We start from the raw sequence: 16,148 nt of genomic DNA, 5'->3' as shown, positions 1-16,148 counted from the left end.
TTTTTTGTAGATTGGCCAGTGTTACCTAGTGAGCAGCGGTCAGGGTTTCATGAGCTAAATTAGATGTATCATATAAATGCAACTTCTAAATAACTTGTGGTCGATGTCAAACATTGTAAGAGTACTGCATGCATATAAAAATGTCAAAAAAAATCACACATATCTAAATTGTGCCTTTGGTGTGGGGGTGGCCAAAAGGATGGCCAGAGTGACAAGGGGTGACCATGGCCACCTCTGGCCACCATGTAGCTCCGCCCCTCACTTCTACTGTATGTAAACCTCTATTTAAAAAAAAAGAAAGAAGGGAAAACAGCATTGTGTGAAATAATAATGTACTTTCTATCTATCTATCTATCTATCTATCTATCTATCTTTCTATCTATCTATCTATCTATCTATCTATCTATCTATCTATCTATCTATCTATCTATCTATCTATCTATCTATCTATCACAGTATATACAATATATGTATGTGAGTATATTTGAAATATATTTATATATTATAAATTTAATAATAATAACTTTATCAATTAATCTAATGATATGTTCAATACAGTTAAATAAGAAATATACTTTTTTAATAACATATAAATATTTTTAAATAGCCAGGTACTGTATGTAAATCACGTGAACGGCGAAACCGAGGCAAAGACCACACGGCGCTCGAGCGTGTAACCGGACTCCGTCGTGACGTCACAGGCCAACGATTGGTGGGCGTCGCTCGTATATATGCGTCACGCGTCACTCCCACCTCCTCGCCAGTGGAATTTCATCTCCGCTTCTGCACCTTCTGGGCAGACGAGAACACAAAAAAGAAGTAAGTCGTTGCGTTTTTTACCATTTGTCACGTTTTTACACGTCGTTGGCAACCGCTGTGTTGGCTGCAAACGTGGGGTCAGGGGACTCGCGCTGAAGGCGCCGGGATGGGACTGGTTACCAGGCCGGGTTTTGTCGCCGAACCCCCGTCTCTCTTTTTTTTTTGGACCTCGGCGTGTGTTCTGGCCTGGACTCGGTGTCATTACGCTTCCTCCGCCTACTCGCTTAGCAACTGTGCCTACGTGGACGTAGCCAGCTAGCAATCGGACTCGTGGAAGCTAATCGAAGCTAATGCTAAGTTAGTCCAACTTGGTACTTTTTAACAACCGTGTCGCCAAACCGCTTCACCCAACACAACATCACTGACAGCGTCCTTGACTTACTTTAACATTTTACGACTATTTAGACATTTTTATCTATCGTTGACTTTACTGTCACTTTAATGGTGTTATCGCTGTCTAGCTCGGGAAGTTGTGTCGCAATGCTCGCTACGAGTTTTAAATAAGGCTAGGAGTTAGCCGGTAGCATTAGCCCGCGAGGTTACGTGTCACTCTGCTCGCCCTTTTCTTCAAAATTTGAAGCCGAATTGCAAGGAAAAGACGTAGACGCATCGATCGTACATGCACAACAAATCTCAAGTTATGTATACAATGAAGATTTCTTTTCTGACACCTAATGTCATGTGAAGGAGTGGGCATTTTTCAAAATTGATACGTGTCGTTTCGAACCTGTCATGAGACACGCGCTCACACACACACACACCAAGCTACTTAAATCCTAATCTGGGATTTGCATTTATCTTTTTAAAGTGTTTGTATCGCCATTGCAAAGTGATTAATTTTAATTGAGCCAAATTGAGCAGACAAAGAAAACTTTCGACGCTCTTTTCTTATTCTAGAAAGTCAGTGCATAAACTTTAAGATACGTTCTAAGACCCCCACAAACCCGAACACAATATTCAGATTAATACTGGGTCGATTGAATAAGAATTAAAACAGATTAGTAATCCATTTTAGGTGTTCAAGGAGCCTGACATTTTATGCAGCACGCCCCCTGCTGTTGACTGTAATTGACATCAAAATGCCCCCAGGCTTCCATTGCAAATGTCAGGGCTCACCTGTTATTTTGGTTTGGTCACATTTTTCTTTTAATGCACTTTGGCACATTGTTTACAATTTCTCAAGAACAAGATGCTTTTTTTTTGCCATTGCAGTTTACTGTGAAATGAATCACACGTTTCTTTCAACCATATAACTACTGTACAAAAGTCTGGGAATTAAATGCTAACGCTTTGCAAAATGGGATAATGATTAAGTACACTGCAAAAAAAGAAAAAAAAAAACTTCTTACGTTAAATACCGGCAAATTAGTTGCCAGAAAAGTACCATTAAATTACAGTCACACATTTTCTACATTTCTTTAAAAAAAATGAGTGTTTATACATATATATCCTGATTTTACACACAGTACGTTTTGTAAATGTAAATTCGACAGTATCACTGTATATTTACATTTTTTTCCCCATGAAAATAGAAAATGTGTTACCGTAATGTAACAGTAATTTTCTGGCACCCAAATAACTGATATTTTACTGTAATTTATTTTAGTGCATAGGCCAGTTGTCGTAGGGTTAGAGTTAGAAATGAGGTGCAACAATGGTATTGCAATTATTGCCTTTAAAATGTATTTTTATTTTATTGGAAACTTTGGACATATCTTTATTCCCTGTGAAGAACAACAAATATTTCTGCTGAGTTAAGTCTCCTGCCCCAGTTGGCCAAGGTGCATACATCAGAAGGAACAGCGTAATGACCACTGAAGTGAAGCGAAAAGTGTAACAAACGCGGTTTAGTTCTTTACATTCTCTTTAGTTATCGTTTTACTTAGTATTCTAAAAGTGCAGTCTTATAAGTGTTGTTTTCCCCTTCTGAAAATGCAAACCACAACTTTTTCTTTTCTTTTTCTTGGGAGGCTGAAGTGAATGAATTGCATTCTAATTTGTTTCGGTGGAGAAACATAATTTGAAATACAAGTCCCCTGTGTTCCAAGCATGTTCACGGAACAGATTACATTCACACTGTTCCTGGAATCTTCCACATCCTTTTGCTAGCTTCTGCTAACACGGTCCCCCAGATAGGAGCAGAGGGTTGTAGCGTCATCTACACAAAAGGCACAGAAATACACATAGTTTATGTTGTAAAACACTTTTGTGTTCGTAAAAGGTTGAGCTCGGGTTTACTGTATACTCTAAATATGAAGATAGGACTTTTCTCATCCGGAAATCCAGACAATGCTAATCTCTCTGTTTCTTTGTGTGCCCAAAGGCAAAAGCTGGCAGGCTGACGGGAATTTGCATCTTTACAGGACGGATTATCTGGTAACTGACCATTTAGCTGGTGAGTCTTTAGATTTTTCTTTGAAAAATGATGTCACTTAAAGTTGAATGCTGCCATCAATTTGTGTTACCGAAAAACACTAGCAGGTTTTTATTTGAAAAAAAAATATTACTGAAGATTTGAAATAAATGATTTTGCGTCGCGGTTTGCGCAACGTACTCGTCCTATAATCAATGCCGCAATCTTGCACAATAGAAATAAGCAGAACAGCTCGAGATGTGGCGTGTATGTAAACAAGCGCTGATATGGGGTGCAACTAACCCACCAATGACATTTGAAAACAGCAGATTAGATAATGGAAGAAAATCCCAAAGTCCACTCACAATAACCCTCTTTTGATAAGTCTACACGTGCACAATTCCATGACAATGCTTCCGACGCGTGCGAAAAACTTCAGTAGTCAAATTTTAAAAGTGAAACTTGTATTCATTACACAGCGACTTTGGTGGAAGATACGTTGCTTTCAGACACACTCGTGATAGGTCAAAATCCATCATTAATGATCAGCCTGTAACTTAAAAGCCTTTATCTTCTTTTTTTTTTTTTTTTTATAACTCATTCACTGCCAGTTTTCAAATTGGAGCGCCCTATAATTTTCTTGGAACGTTTTGATGGCTCTTTCAAAGACTGATAGAATATTGTCTTTTGTGACAATCGAAGCATAAAACCAAAAAAAGAAAGCGTAGACTTGGACATTGTTTGGGTTCGGCATGGCTCGGTGGTAGTCATCTCCCAGCTGAGAGGCTGCGGGTTCCATCCCCCAACCATCATGACCATGTTGAAGTGTCCTTGAGCAAGACGCTGAACCTCTACTTGCTACTGATGCTGCGTCATCGTAAATGACAAGTTAGTGTAAAGCGCTTTGAGTACCCAAGGTAGAAAAGCGCTATATAAGTGAAAGTCCATTTACCTTTTTTTTTTTTTTTTTTTTTGCATTCTACAGCATATAGCAGTACAACATGGGTTTGTTTCCCCTAAAATGCCTGCATAAAAAGCTTTAAAACTGGCATAATGAGTTTCTGCATTCATTCAATCTTTTCTCACAACCGTGACACACTTTTCACTTACTACTATGACTCACGTTCTGTTGTTCCATACATAGATAGGGATGCTTTGCTTGAATGAGGTGCCTGACTCACGTGTTGGTGTTGCGCTCCCTCATAATAGTCAGGACAAAACGAAATTTACCTCCTAATCTTTGTCTTCTACTTAAAAACTGCGCTGATCTCAAATTTTAACTTCTGCCTTGCCACCAACGGCGCAATCTATTTTTTATTAGTTTTTTTAGAAGCGTGATCGTAACAGATGAGATTCTCTCGTGTTAGCTGAGTTTCTTACGGCGTTATTTTCAATAAAAGAAGAGAGCAGACTGAACCAACATCTAAGTCCATCCTTGTTCACACACGGGAATATTACTGAAACGGAGAGGATCATGTAAATTATGATGTCTCCAGCTGATTCGATTAAGAGTGGCAAGCTGCGTGCAGAGAGAACACTGCCGCATTCACCGACAGTTTACAATGTGGGAAATCTGAAACACACTGAACCCGCAACAAATAGATAACTTATAGATATGAACTCAAGAAACTATGGAGAGTTTATAAAGATGAGATTTATTCTGTTTTGCTATAGTTTTTACATTGCTGCAGTGTTGTCGCATCTTATACACGGTAATGTAACAATAGCAGATGTGACCCCAAAATTAAGGGTGCGTCCTGTACACAGGAGCATCTTATATTTGGGTAATTACGGTAGGTTGAAGTATGTTCCAAATGATTTGCTCTTATTTTGAATAGAAATGTATTATTCCTGGCGTGGTTTTAAATGAGCTTTGCTGGCTCAGCGTAAGTCACCCCGTTAGTGTCATGTACCCTCGGATTTGCCTTTACGTATCCCTATTTGAAAACCGCAGGCATAATCAATCAAAATCGTTCCCTTTCAGTGGCACACTCGGACTCTGTGTTAAGCGTGGGATTTCAACCATGAGCTCAGTCGCCGTACTTACGCAGGAAAGCTTCAACGAGCACCGCATCGGGCTCTTGCCGGAACAAACCGGTGGTGAGTACTTGGTTTTGCATGACTGTGTGAAATTCGAGAACGATGTCAAATGTATAACTCCCTCTTTTTCGCGAAATTAGCCGCGGCTCCCGCGGTGGCAGCAACCAGTGCCGCCGGGGGAGAGGAGGAGGACGCCCTTCCTACCTACAAGGATGCCTTCCCACCACTGCCGGAGAAGTCGGCCACGCCCGATGGCACCCAGGAAAGCTCCAGCGCCTGGGCCAACAAAATGCGTTCTCTGAAGTCTTCCGTCATCACCCAGGTAGATTGGAATCTCCGTGGGAAGTTCTTTAGGAATTAGGAGGAATTTAATAGGCTGTGGCTAGAGGCATATCTCATGAAAATGTATACTTAGCCACCATCATTTGGGCTCTGTAAGGAATTGTGAACCTTTTTGGGTGGATCTAAGCTACTAATAGATTTTTCACTGTTTGCAGTAGGGCTCTGTTCCTCTAAAGCAGAGGTGTCCAAACCTCTGCCCCTGGGGCTGTTTTTTGGGCCGCCATCCAATTTTTAGTGTCCTGTTACAATTAAAGATTACTTTTTACATGGAACATAGGCTCTTTAAAAAAAAAAAAAAGTCTGGAAGTGGACAGTGAAAAGAAGTTGTTATAGTTTCATTTCAACTCGTTTTAGACATTATTAAAGGTGTTGAAATTTGCCATGCATAACCCAATTTCTTTGTGTGCCAAACCAGGTTTTCCATGTTCCTCTGGAAGAGCGCAAGTACAAGGACATCAACCAGTTTGGGGACGGAGAGCAAGGAAAGGTCTGTGTCGACATCATGCACAAGACCGGAGCCCACCTGGAACTCTCCTTGGCCAAAGATCAGGGTCTCTCCATCATGGTGTCGGGAAAGCTGGACGCCGTGATGAAGGCTCGCAAGGAGATTGTGTCCCGACTGCAGACTCAGGTGCTGACATTTTTTTTTTCCCTCTCTATGCATTGAGTTGTTGGGTCATTTTAATGGTTTAAATGGTTTTGAAACTGGCTAAACTAGCTCTGTCTTGTCCCTTCAGGCCTCATCTACTGTGGCCATCCCCAAGGAGCACCACCGCTTTGTCATCGGCAAGAATGGGGAGAAGCTACAGGAGCTGGAGCTGAAGACCGCCACCAAAATCCAGATCCCAAGACCCGACGACCCCAGCAACCAGATCAAGATCTCCGGCACCAAGGAGGGCTTGGAGAAGGCCAAGCACGAGATCCTGCTGATCTCAGCCGAGCAGGTATGGAGTGCAGGGGTACTTTGATTTAAATTTACTGAAATGCGGACAAACTCCTGCTGTACTCTACTTTTTAAAGTTTTGCTTTTGATTTCTGCTCATAGTTGGTAGATGAGTGTAGGTGAAAATATACAATCTTAAACCTTTTGTCTTCATTTTAGGACAAGCGAGCCGTGGAGAGGGTGAACATCGACAAGGTGTACCACCCGTTCATCACGGGCGCGTACAACAAGCTGGTCGGCGAGATGATGCAGGAGACGGGCGCGCGCATCAACGTGCCGCCTCCCAGCATCAACAAGACGGAGATCGTGATCACTGGGGAGAAGGAGCAGGTGGCCCTTGCTGTGGCTATGATCAAGAAGATTTACGAAGACAAGGTTCGCCTTCGAAGGACCACGAAGGGACATTTTTAACTTTGAAGTCTGGTTGGCTCATTTGACACTTTATTTCTCCGCAGAAGAAGAATGCCACCACCATCGCGGTGGAGGTGAAGAAGTCTCAGCACAAGTATGTGATCGGCCCCAAGGGAAACACCCTGCAGGAGATCCTGGACAGAACCGGCGTCTCGGTTGAGATCCCACCTTCCGACAGCAGCTCGGAAACAGTCATCCTTCGCGGGGAGCCTGACCGTCTCGGTCAGGCCCTCACTGAAGTTTATGCCAAGGTGACTTAAGTTTCGACAGTGAAATATTGATTTTCATATAACGGTTTCAATATTTACTTTTTAGTTCGTATAATCATCGTTTATTTTAAGAGTAAGGGGACTGGCTGCTTCTAGCTGGCTTTTGTGGTTGGCATAGCTTCTGGTTTATTATCTTAGAGGTTAGAATTCAATGCTTGGAAGAGCTCCTCTTAGAATGCTGAGAAGTTTGGAAGAAGCTCAATTTTGATAACCTTTTGAAAAGTATGATGTCCACTGTGTTTGATGAGGAAGCATATTCTTGAAATTTTATTTTTGACTTATTGGTATGAATCATACTTGCGTCTTGTTAAAAAAAAAAAAAAAAAAAAAAATCTTTGCAGGCAAACAGCTACACTGTTTCCTCGGTAACAGCTCCCTCTTGGCTCCATCGATTCATCATTGGCAAGAAGGGGCAGAACTTGGCCAAAATTACACAACAAATGCCCAAGGTGGATCAAATGGAATCGGTAATTGATTATCCACGAAGATTTCTCTCCTCTAAATGCATTTGTACTCCATGCAGGTGCACATTGAGTTCACGGAGGGAGAAGATAAAATCACCCTGGAAGGTCCCACCAAAGATGTGCAGATGATGCACAGTCAGATCGAAGCCATCGTTGCGGACCTTGTGAGTTGGGACTTCAGCCCAATGCTCTGTCAAAATACGCCCGTTTTCATCGCGTATTTACTTTTCCTCAACAGATAAGTCGCATGGACTACACCGAGATCAGCGTGGATCCCAAATTCCACAGACATCTGATTGGGAAGGCCGGCGCCAACAGTAAGGACTCTGCTGTGCACATACTGTAATCTGCCTGGTAAACCCCTTTTAGTAATAAATAAATATATATTTTTTTTCAAAGTCAACCGCATCAAGGAGCAACATAAAGTGACCGTCCGTATCCCCCCCGATCATGAGAAGAGTACCCTTATCCGCATTGAGGGGGACCCCCAGGGTGTGCAGGAGGCCAAGAAGGAGCTGTTAGAGCTGGCGTCACGCATGGTCAGTACATTTGCACATTTTTGATCGTTATTTTTTCCATAACTTAACCGTGCCCGCCTCCTTTCCAGGAGAACGAGCGTACAAAGGATCTGATCATCGAACAGCGTTTTCACAGAGCCATCATCGGTCAAAAGGGGGAGAAGATCAAAGAAGTGCGCGACAAATTCCCAGAGGTGAGCTGCACGCTAATTTCGGGGCTCAAACAAGTCCTCCAATAATTCGAGTATCTCTGTCTCAAAAAAGGGTGTCAGGCCAATAGCAGCTGCAATTGTTAGTGCTACATGACCTTAAAACTTAGCAGAAAACCAACTCTAAAGTAAACTTTCATTTACCAAATCATATATGGACATGGGTACTTTGGTATGCTTTTATTTTGGTCGTCTGTTCATTTTTTCAATTTCCCACTTAGCAAAAAAAAATGTATTTAAAATTTTTATCCGATAGCTATTCTATTTGATTTTTTTAGTAGGATCGCTGAGTACCAAAAATACATAATAGCTGCAGCTGTAAATAATTGATCTCAATGTAACGCCCGCCAAGGGGTTGACTATAGAAAAGTAAGAATTTCAATTACTTGTATGCTGTGTTTTGGTTTTGTCATGATAGCAACTTGCATATGTATATTTAGGTCATCATCAACTTCCCCGACCCCGCGCAAAAAAGTGATATTGTTCAGCTGAGGGGCCCACGAACCGAAGTGGAAAAGTGTTCCAAGTTCATGCAGAAGATTGTAGCTGAAATGGTAATATTCAGAAAACACTGGGTTATATTTTATTTTCATTGCAAACGCTAACATTGAGTGTTTTCTCCCCAGCTGGAGAACAGCTTCTCTGTCTCTGTACCAATCTTCAAGCAGTTCCACAGAAACATTATCGGGAAAGGTGGATCGAACATCAAAAAGGTAGTATTTTTAGAAAGCTGTTGTGATGAGAGGTCCTGGGTCTCATTGGAGTGCAGTTGATGAAAAATATATAAATAGGAAGACAATATACATGTTAGGGTGAACGTGTACAAGTTTTAAAAACAGAAATATATCAATTAGATCAAAAGCTGGAGAAAAATACAATGCTGGAAAAAAACATTTACAGAAATAAATACAAAAAGTCTTTTTCCCCTTGTGGTCTCTTTGTAAATTTTCCATCAAATAACCGCTACTCAGATTCAAGAATGTTGATAAGGAAAATAAACACGCATCTTGACTTTCTTGTTAGATTCGCGAGGAAACCAACACTAAAATCGACCTGCCTGCCGAGAACAGCAACTCTGAGATGATCATCATCACGGGCAAAAAGGCAAACTGTGAGGCTGCAAGACTGCGCATTTTGGCCATTCAGAAGGAGCTGGTAAGACGTGGAATAAAAGTACGATGTGAAATATTGGAACAGTACAGCAATGCGCTTTGTGTGGGAATGCGTTTTCACATTTACCCTATTTTCCACACTAACAAGGTGCACCTAAAAGCCTTAATTTTCTAAAAAAAGCTGATGGTGCGCCTTATAATCAAGTGCGCCTTATATGGGTCAATATTGAGATGGGGAATGAAGTGAAAAAGTAAGCTTTACCTGTTTCTTTTGTGTGTTTACAGTCGAACAAGGTTTCTCATATCGACTGAGTTATGATGCTATTGAGAGTTTAGAGTTATTATTGATACTTTGAGTATTACTATATTGTGATTGACAAAGTTTTAAGATATGCCATTAATTGAGGGTGCGCCTTATAATCCGGTGTGCCTTGTATATGAAAAATGTCATTAATTGAGGGTGCGCCTTATAGTGCGGAAAATACGGTACTTCACCTCCAAATGATGCTTTAAGACCCCAGCTGCATTAGAATTTATTTACTGGAAATTCCAGTGTCTGATGATGAGCAAACGGAGAATCTTAGAATGGATTTTTGGATGCTGGAACGGATCAGTGGCATTTCCATCCGTCTCAATGATGAAAATCACCACCGCGCACTCTAATCTTTTGATGTCTTGTCACTAGGCAAACATCACAGAGTTGGAGGTGTCCATTCCCTCCAAGCTGCACAACTCCTTGATCGGCTCCAAGGGCCGCTTCGTGCGCTCCATCATGGAGGAGTGCGGCGGCGTGCACATCCACTTCCCAAGCGAAGGCTCCGGCATTGACAAGGTCACCATCCGGGGCCCCGTGGAGGAGGTGGAGAAGGCCAAGCAACAACTTCTGGCTCTGGCTGAAGAAAAGGTACTTCCAACTTCTATCGAGTAAAAACACTCTAAGAATTGACAGCATTTTTTTTTTAATTGAGAATTCCCGATCCCGCCCCATCAGCAAACGAAGAGCCACACGGCCGAGCTGCGCGCTAAGCCCGAGTACCACAAGTTCCTCATTGGAAAAGGGGGAGGCAACATCCGTAAGGTGCGGGACAGCACCGGCGCCAGGATCATCTTCCCCACCGCCGAAGACAAAGACCAGGAGCTCATCACGGTCATCGGCACCGAGGAGGCCGTTCGCGATGCCCAGAAGGAGCTGGAGGAACTCATCAAGGGCTTGGTACGACGCTTTCAACTCTCGGAATCTTTCAATTTTTCAATTTGTCAGGAAGTTTTGTTTGTTTGTTTGTTTTCGAGGGGGACGACTCTCATAGTTTAAACTGTTGCTCTGTGCTAGTGTAGTTGCAAACGGAGTGTAGCTGATTAACAGTCTTTGACAAGTTTACACTGATGTCACTATTTTCCCTATTTTTTTTGTTGCGTTTAACGTTTGCTTTCAAACATTCAGAGAAGGTCAAATAAATGCGGATCAGCCTGGGGCTCCATTTTGCAATGGTTTAATTGTTTTAACATTTCAAATGCTTTAAAACTTATTTTCATACAAAAGAAAAGGTATTAACGTAACTTAATTTTCACATTTATAAAAGCAAAGCTTGATCGTGGTTAGTCACTCCACTTGTCCTGGGAAAAAAGTGTCAGCTAACTTCTATCAAACAACATGAGCAGTGAGCTCAAATTTAGTGGAAGGGTGTCTGTGGAACAAACCAATTTTGAGATGGGGTCAAATTGCTATAATTTACTTGTCAATTAATTTACACACCACTTTGAATTCATGCATCTGGTTCTCCAGCTTCTTTCCAAAAGGCCATACCGCACAAGAAAAACAAACAATCGCTAGAATTACCCGGAATGCTCTACTCGCAGGACAATGTCATCGAGGACACTATGAGCGTGGACCCCAAGCACCACCGCTACTTTGTTTCTCGCCGCGGCCAAGTCCTGCGGGACCTGGCCGACGAGTACGGCGGCGTGATGGTGAGCTTCCCCCGCACCGGCACGATGAGTGACCAAGTCACGCTCAAGGGAGCCAAAGAGTGTGTGGAGGCGGCCAAAAAGCGCATGCAGGAGATTGTCGAGGACTTGGTGAGTGCACGGCGGTTTCGGCTTTGATCGCGCAACCGCTTGAATGCTCAAGCCCCCCTTCCTTTAGGATGCTCAAGTGACCATCGAGTGCACCATTGCTCAGAAGTTCCATCGTTCCATCATGGGCCCCAAAGGCTCCCGAATCCAGCAGATCACCAGAGATCACAATGTACACATTAAGTTCCCGGATCGCGAGGACCCTCAAGGTAAGAGAATCGTTTTTCTAAGAACTCAAGCACTTAAAGAAAAAAAGACATCTAAACATTAGCTTTAACTTTGAACCAGAAATAGAACCCAATTTACTCAGTGTACAATAAATGGAGATGGAGTCTTCTTCTGGAAGGGTATAAACTTCCAAGTAGGATAAACATGCTCATCGATCATTGATTGTACTTAACGCTGCATAAAGTTATGATGCGAGAACTTGTGTTGAGTTTTTGAAAATGACGTTTTGTTATTTTGTCAGCTGTGGAGGCCATCCAGGAGAATGGCGAAGCCAACGGTGAAGTGAAGGAGCCCGTCGATCCCAACGCGCCGAAGAAATGCGACGTGATTGTGATTTCTGGACGCAAGGAGCGATGCGAGGCTGCTGCGGAAGCACTGAAGGTTGGAAGTAAAAAAAATTATAACGTGCTTTTCGTTTTTTTTAACTATATACATTTACTTGGTTGCGGCGTTTAGGCTTTGGTTCCCGTCACCATCGAGGTGGAAGTGCCTTTTGAGCTTCATCGTTACATCATCGGGCAGAAAGGAAGCGGAATTCGCAAGATGATGGACGAATTTGAGGTTCGTCGTCATTGTAATGCCACTGGTGTATATTTTTATGTATTCATTTGTATTATGTTTTAATTATTTTTGTAGAAAGCTTGTATGTTTTTTCTTGTATGATTGTATATTTTAACAAAATAAATACAAAAACTAGAATCTGTTAAATTACAAAATAGATTGGAAAAAAACATGTGAAAATTAGCAATTAACAGGAAAAAGGAAAATCTGGTAAGTATTACAAACTAAAAATAGATGGATAAAATCGGAGAATTAACAAATAAAACTTCAAAAATATAAATAAATGGGAAATATCTGTGAAAATTAGCATGTGAAATCTGCTAAATGTTACAAAATATAAAGAGATGGGAAAATCTGAGGATTAAAAATATATTTATCGCCTTAAAAAAAACTTAAACCACTGCCAACCTAAATCATTTAAATATTTTCCAAGCTTGTTCAAATGCTGTAGTTATTTTTTAAAGCATGGAGTGTGTATGTGTGGGTGTTTAAAAAAAAAAAAAAAAATAGTTTCAGCTAAAGATCTGATTTAAAAGAATGTGCATTCCGAACTAGAATGATCCTGTAACGTAGACGCACAAAACTGATTTTAGTCTCTGCAAGTGAGGTGGTTGAAACTTTTTCTTTCCCTTGCCAGGTAAACATTCAAGTGCCTGCTCCTGAGCAGCAGTCCGATAAAATCGCCATCACCGGCTTGGCCAATCACTTGGAGCGTGCCAAAGAAGGACTATTGGAGCGCGTCAAGGAGTTGCAGGTCGAGCAGGAGGATCGGGTCAGTGTGGCGGCGCTCGGGAAATCAGCCCACGCCCCGGAAACCGCTTAACTCTTCGTTTGCGCGCGCAGGCTCTCAGGAGCTTCAAACTGACCATCACTGTGGACCCCAAATATCACCCCAAGATCATCGGTCGCAAGGGTGCAATCATTACCAACATCCGGACCGAGCACGATGTGAACATCCAATTCCCAGAAAAGAATGATGAAAACCAGGTAATTTATCTACAAACTGTCCCATCCCTACGATGACCAGACAGGCGATGTGATGACGTATTGACTTATTTTCTCTGTCTTCTGGCAACAGGACCAGATTACAATTACAGGGTATGAGCACAAAGCCATAGCTGCAGGCGAGGCCATCCAGGCCATCGTGGAGGAGTTGGAGGAGATGATCTCCGAGGACATCACTCTGGACAGCAGGGTCCACGCGCGCATCATCGGCGCCCGTGGCAAGGGCATCCGCCGCATCATGGATGAGTTCAAGGTGTGTGTATATGGGTGGTGGCTTCGAGTTAGCTATTCTTTATTTGATAAATTTCAATATTGGGGGGGGGGGGGGGGGGGTTAAGAGAGGGGTTCAAGTTTTGTGAAACGTTTGAGGTCTTTACCATATTGATATTGGGGGGGGGTGAAGCACGAATTCTCATTATAGGCACACTAGTGACATCTGGTGGCCAGATGCAATCCTCTAAACGATTCACTCAATCTGTCTTTATAGTCCATAATGCCAAATAATTTCAGTATTACATTTATGTCTGGCCAAGGCTGATAAGTAGACAGCTTCTCTGTGAATCTAAACTATATTAAGAACAACAGTATATAATAAAATACTCCATGTTTTTTTGTTTTTTTTATGGAGGGTAGCTGACTAATGCTTACCTAATATGAGCCGAGTGAGCACTGCAGTGATTACTGTGACCGTTGGATGGCAGTGTTTCCGGAGTCTATTCCGTTCATTTTCGTAATTTCATAATCGCGGAACGAATGACACGCGTATCTTTCCAGGTTGATCTCAGGTTTCCTCAAAGCGGAGCCGCCGACCCCAACCTGGTGACTGTGACGGGTCGTCCCGAGCTAGTGGACGAGGCCATCGACCACCTCCTTAACCTTGAAGAAGAATATGTAAGGCCACCCCGCTTTCCTTACCCTCTTTCCCGCTGTGGTAGTAGATCATGTAATAATGCAGTTTTTGCTTTCAGCTGGCAGATGTGGTGGAGAATGAGGCAAAAATGGCCTACATGAGGCCCTCTGGGGGCAGCCATGCGGCCACAGACGAGCAGCGCGGCCCCTCCAAGGGCTTCGTGGTGAGGGAGGCTCCCTGGACCACCGGCAACGAGAAGGTCAGCCCTTTACGTCCTCCGTTAGCTTGAATTAAGAACGTCCTGTTTAACTCAACTTTACAAAGGACTTAAAACCAAAGGTGTGGAATTCCAGTCTTGGAGGGGCGGTATCCTGCATTTTTTTCCGGTTTTGTTTTCCCCAAAAACAGCTGACTCAAGTCATTAGGTTATTTTCTAGCTCTGCAGGAGATTTGAAATGATCTTGATAATTTGATTCAGGTGTGTTTGAAGATATGCAGGATACCAACCCTCGAGGACTGCAGTTTGACACCTGTGCAAGTTTAAACCAACTGTAGCTGTATACAAAGTGTTGTACTTGGAGTAAATATGGGTCATACTTAAGAGAGTGTCTCCTTGGTACTAAATGTGTGCGTGTGGGGGGTAAATGCATTTTTGGCACTGCTAGTCATTTCAATCAAGAGTGCATTAAAAGTGTGGCCAAAAAAACAAGTGAAACTTACAGTATATCTCAAACTACCACTTGTAAAAATGTAGTGTTTAATGTCAGTCTAATATAATGCGTGCATACATATACAGAGTGAAATATATATTTTTTTTTTAATAAAACAGGCTCCTGACATGAGCAGCTCTGAGGACTTCCCCAGCTTCGGGGCACCAGTGGCAGCCGCTAAGGCCTCCCCATGGGGACCCAAACGCTTTTAAAGGAGAATATCTTCAACCAGACACAATCTTCCCCAGTCCGCAGCCCGAAATCTTCCCCTACTTTCCTGGACTGACCGCTGACCCCTTCAAAGTTCTCACTCGCTCGTCAGTGCTTTAAAAAAAACAAAAAAAAACAAAACAAGATGGCCGTTTTGTCATTGGTTTGGTAGAGCTGCCCTTTTAATCCAGAGTTGCCTTGGCAGATTTTGAGAGGGGGTGGGGGGCAGTTCTATTCGTGCCCCTAGTACACTTACGTTCAAGTATTTGTCATTTGTGCGTCCATCTGCTCGTGACACCCCCCCGTCGCCTTATCGTTCACTTTGACGCAAAACTGCCAGATGCTTGGAAATGATGCAACTTCCTTTAAACGAAAACAACACTAGTACACCTCTAGCGCATCAAACCTCACACTAACAAAAAAATAAAATATATGTAAAAACATCATGTCAACTGTCATCTCGTTCTATGTTTGGGGGTCAGTGTCCAGTCCTGTTTGTCTTCCAGTTGCTAGGCAGATTTTCTGTTTAACAGCAATCACCCCCCCCCAACCTACCCCCAAAATACATCAGCCTTAAAGACTGGGAGGCTGCAAACCAGGCCAGAGGCGACGTCGGTCAATATCTTTTTATTTTCCTTCGGAAAGTATAAGTTAAGCCGACCGAGCGTCATCCCGCCTGAGTTTGCATCGCCTCCTAGCTTCCATGGAAAGTTATGCAATAGAAGTGTGAACAGTTAAGGATGACACTGGAAAAGAAATCGTCCAAAAAATGTCAATAAAAATGGAAAATCTTTGTGTACCTGCCTGCCTTTTTCATTACATTCTTTCCCCATGTATTTTTTTTTTTTTTTTACTTTTAAGGAAAGCACACCACAGAAAATGCTGCAATATGACTAATTTTGTGTAAGTTACATGTTTTTACACTAACTTGTGCTTGTAGGCTAAACACATTTAAATATTTGATTGTGAATGTACATTTTTGATTATTTTTTTAAGCATAAATTATCTTTAAAAAATTATGCCCACACTTT

At 42.3% G+C, this 16,148-nt stretch overlaps 1 protein-coding gene across 1 annotated transcript; it reads left to right on the top strand.

The window, feature by feature from the left end:
* Positions 1–726: 726 nt before the first annotated feature.
* On the top strand, positions 727–15,916 carry hdlbpa (high density lipoprotein binding protein a). The gene is made up of 28 exons (XM_088425591.1): positions 727–819; positions 3,143–3,214; positions 5,157–5,272; positions 5,353–5,534; positions 5,970–6,185; positions 6,292–6,498; positions 6,657–6,872; positions 6,953–7,159; positions 7,519–7,626; positions 7,701–7,805; positions 7,880–7,958; positions 8,041–8,180; positions 8,249–8,353; positions 8,809–8,922; positions 8,995–9,081; positions 9,392–9,523; positions 10,166–10,384; positions 10,472–10,693; positions 11,338–11,556; positions 11,624–11,762; positions 12,023–12,162; positions 12,238–12,342; positions 12,980–13,114; positions 13,186–13,329; positions 13,421–13,600; positions 14,122–14,238; positions 14,316–14,456; positions 15,027–15,916. The coding sequence occupies exons 3-28, from the start codon at positions 5,197–5,199 to the stop codon at positions 15,117–15,119; spliced, it is 3,828 nt and encodes a 1,275-aa protein (XP_088281717.1). The 5' UTR covers positions 727–819; positions 3,143–3,214; positions 5,157–5,196; the 3' UTR covers positions 15,120–15,916.
* Positions 15,917–16,148: the final 232 nt, after the last annotated feature.

Source organism: Hippichthys cyanospilos, chromosome 10, assembly GCF_059441005.1.
Source record: "Hippichthys cyanospilos isolate Australia breed blue-spotted pipefish chromosome 10, RoL_Hcya_1.0, whole genome shotgun sequence".
In the NCBI taxonomy this organism is placed as follows: domain Eukaryota; kingdom Metazoa; phylum Chordata; class Actinopteri; order Syngnathiformes; family Syngnathidae; genus Hippichthys; species Hippichthys cyanospilos.
Note: the sequence above shows the minus strand (reverse complement) of the source record. Positions and strands in the feature narration are given on the sequence as shown.

Coding starts and splice junctions, on each gene's coding strand:
- hdlbpa (XM_088425591.1), top strand. CDS start 5,197: ATGAGCTCAGTCGCCGTACTTACGCAGGAAAGCTTCAACGAGCACCGC. Junction 8,923..8,994: donor AGAAGATTGTAGCTGAAATG/GTAATATTCAGA, acceptor TTTTCTCCCCAG/CTGGAGAACAGCTTCTCTGT. Junction 14,457..15,026: donor GGACCACCGGCAACGAGAAG/GTCAGCCCTTTA, acceptor TTAATAAAACAG/GCTCCTGACATGAGCAGCTC.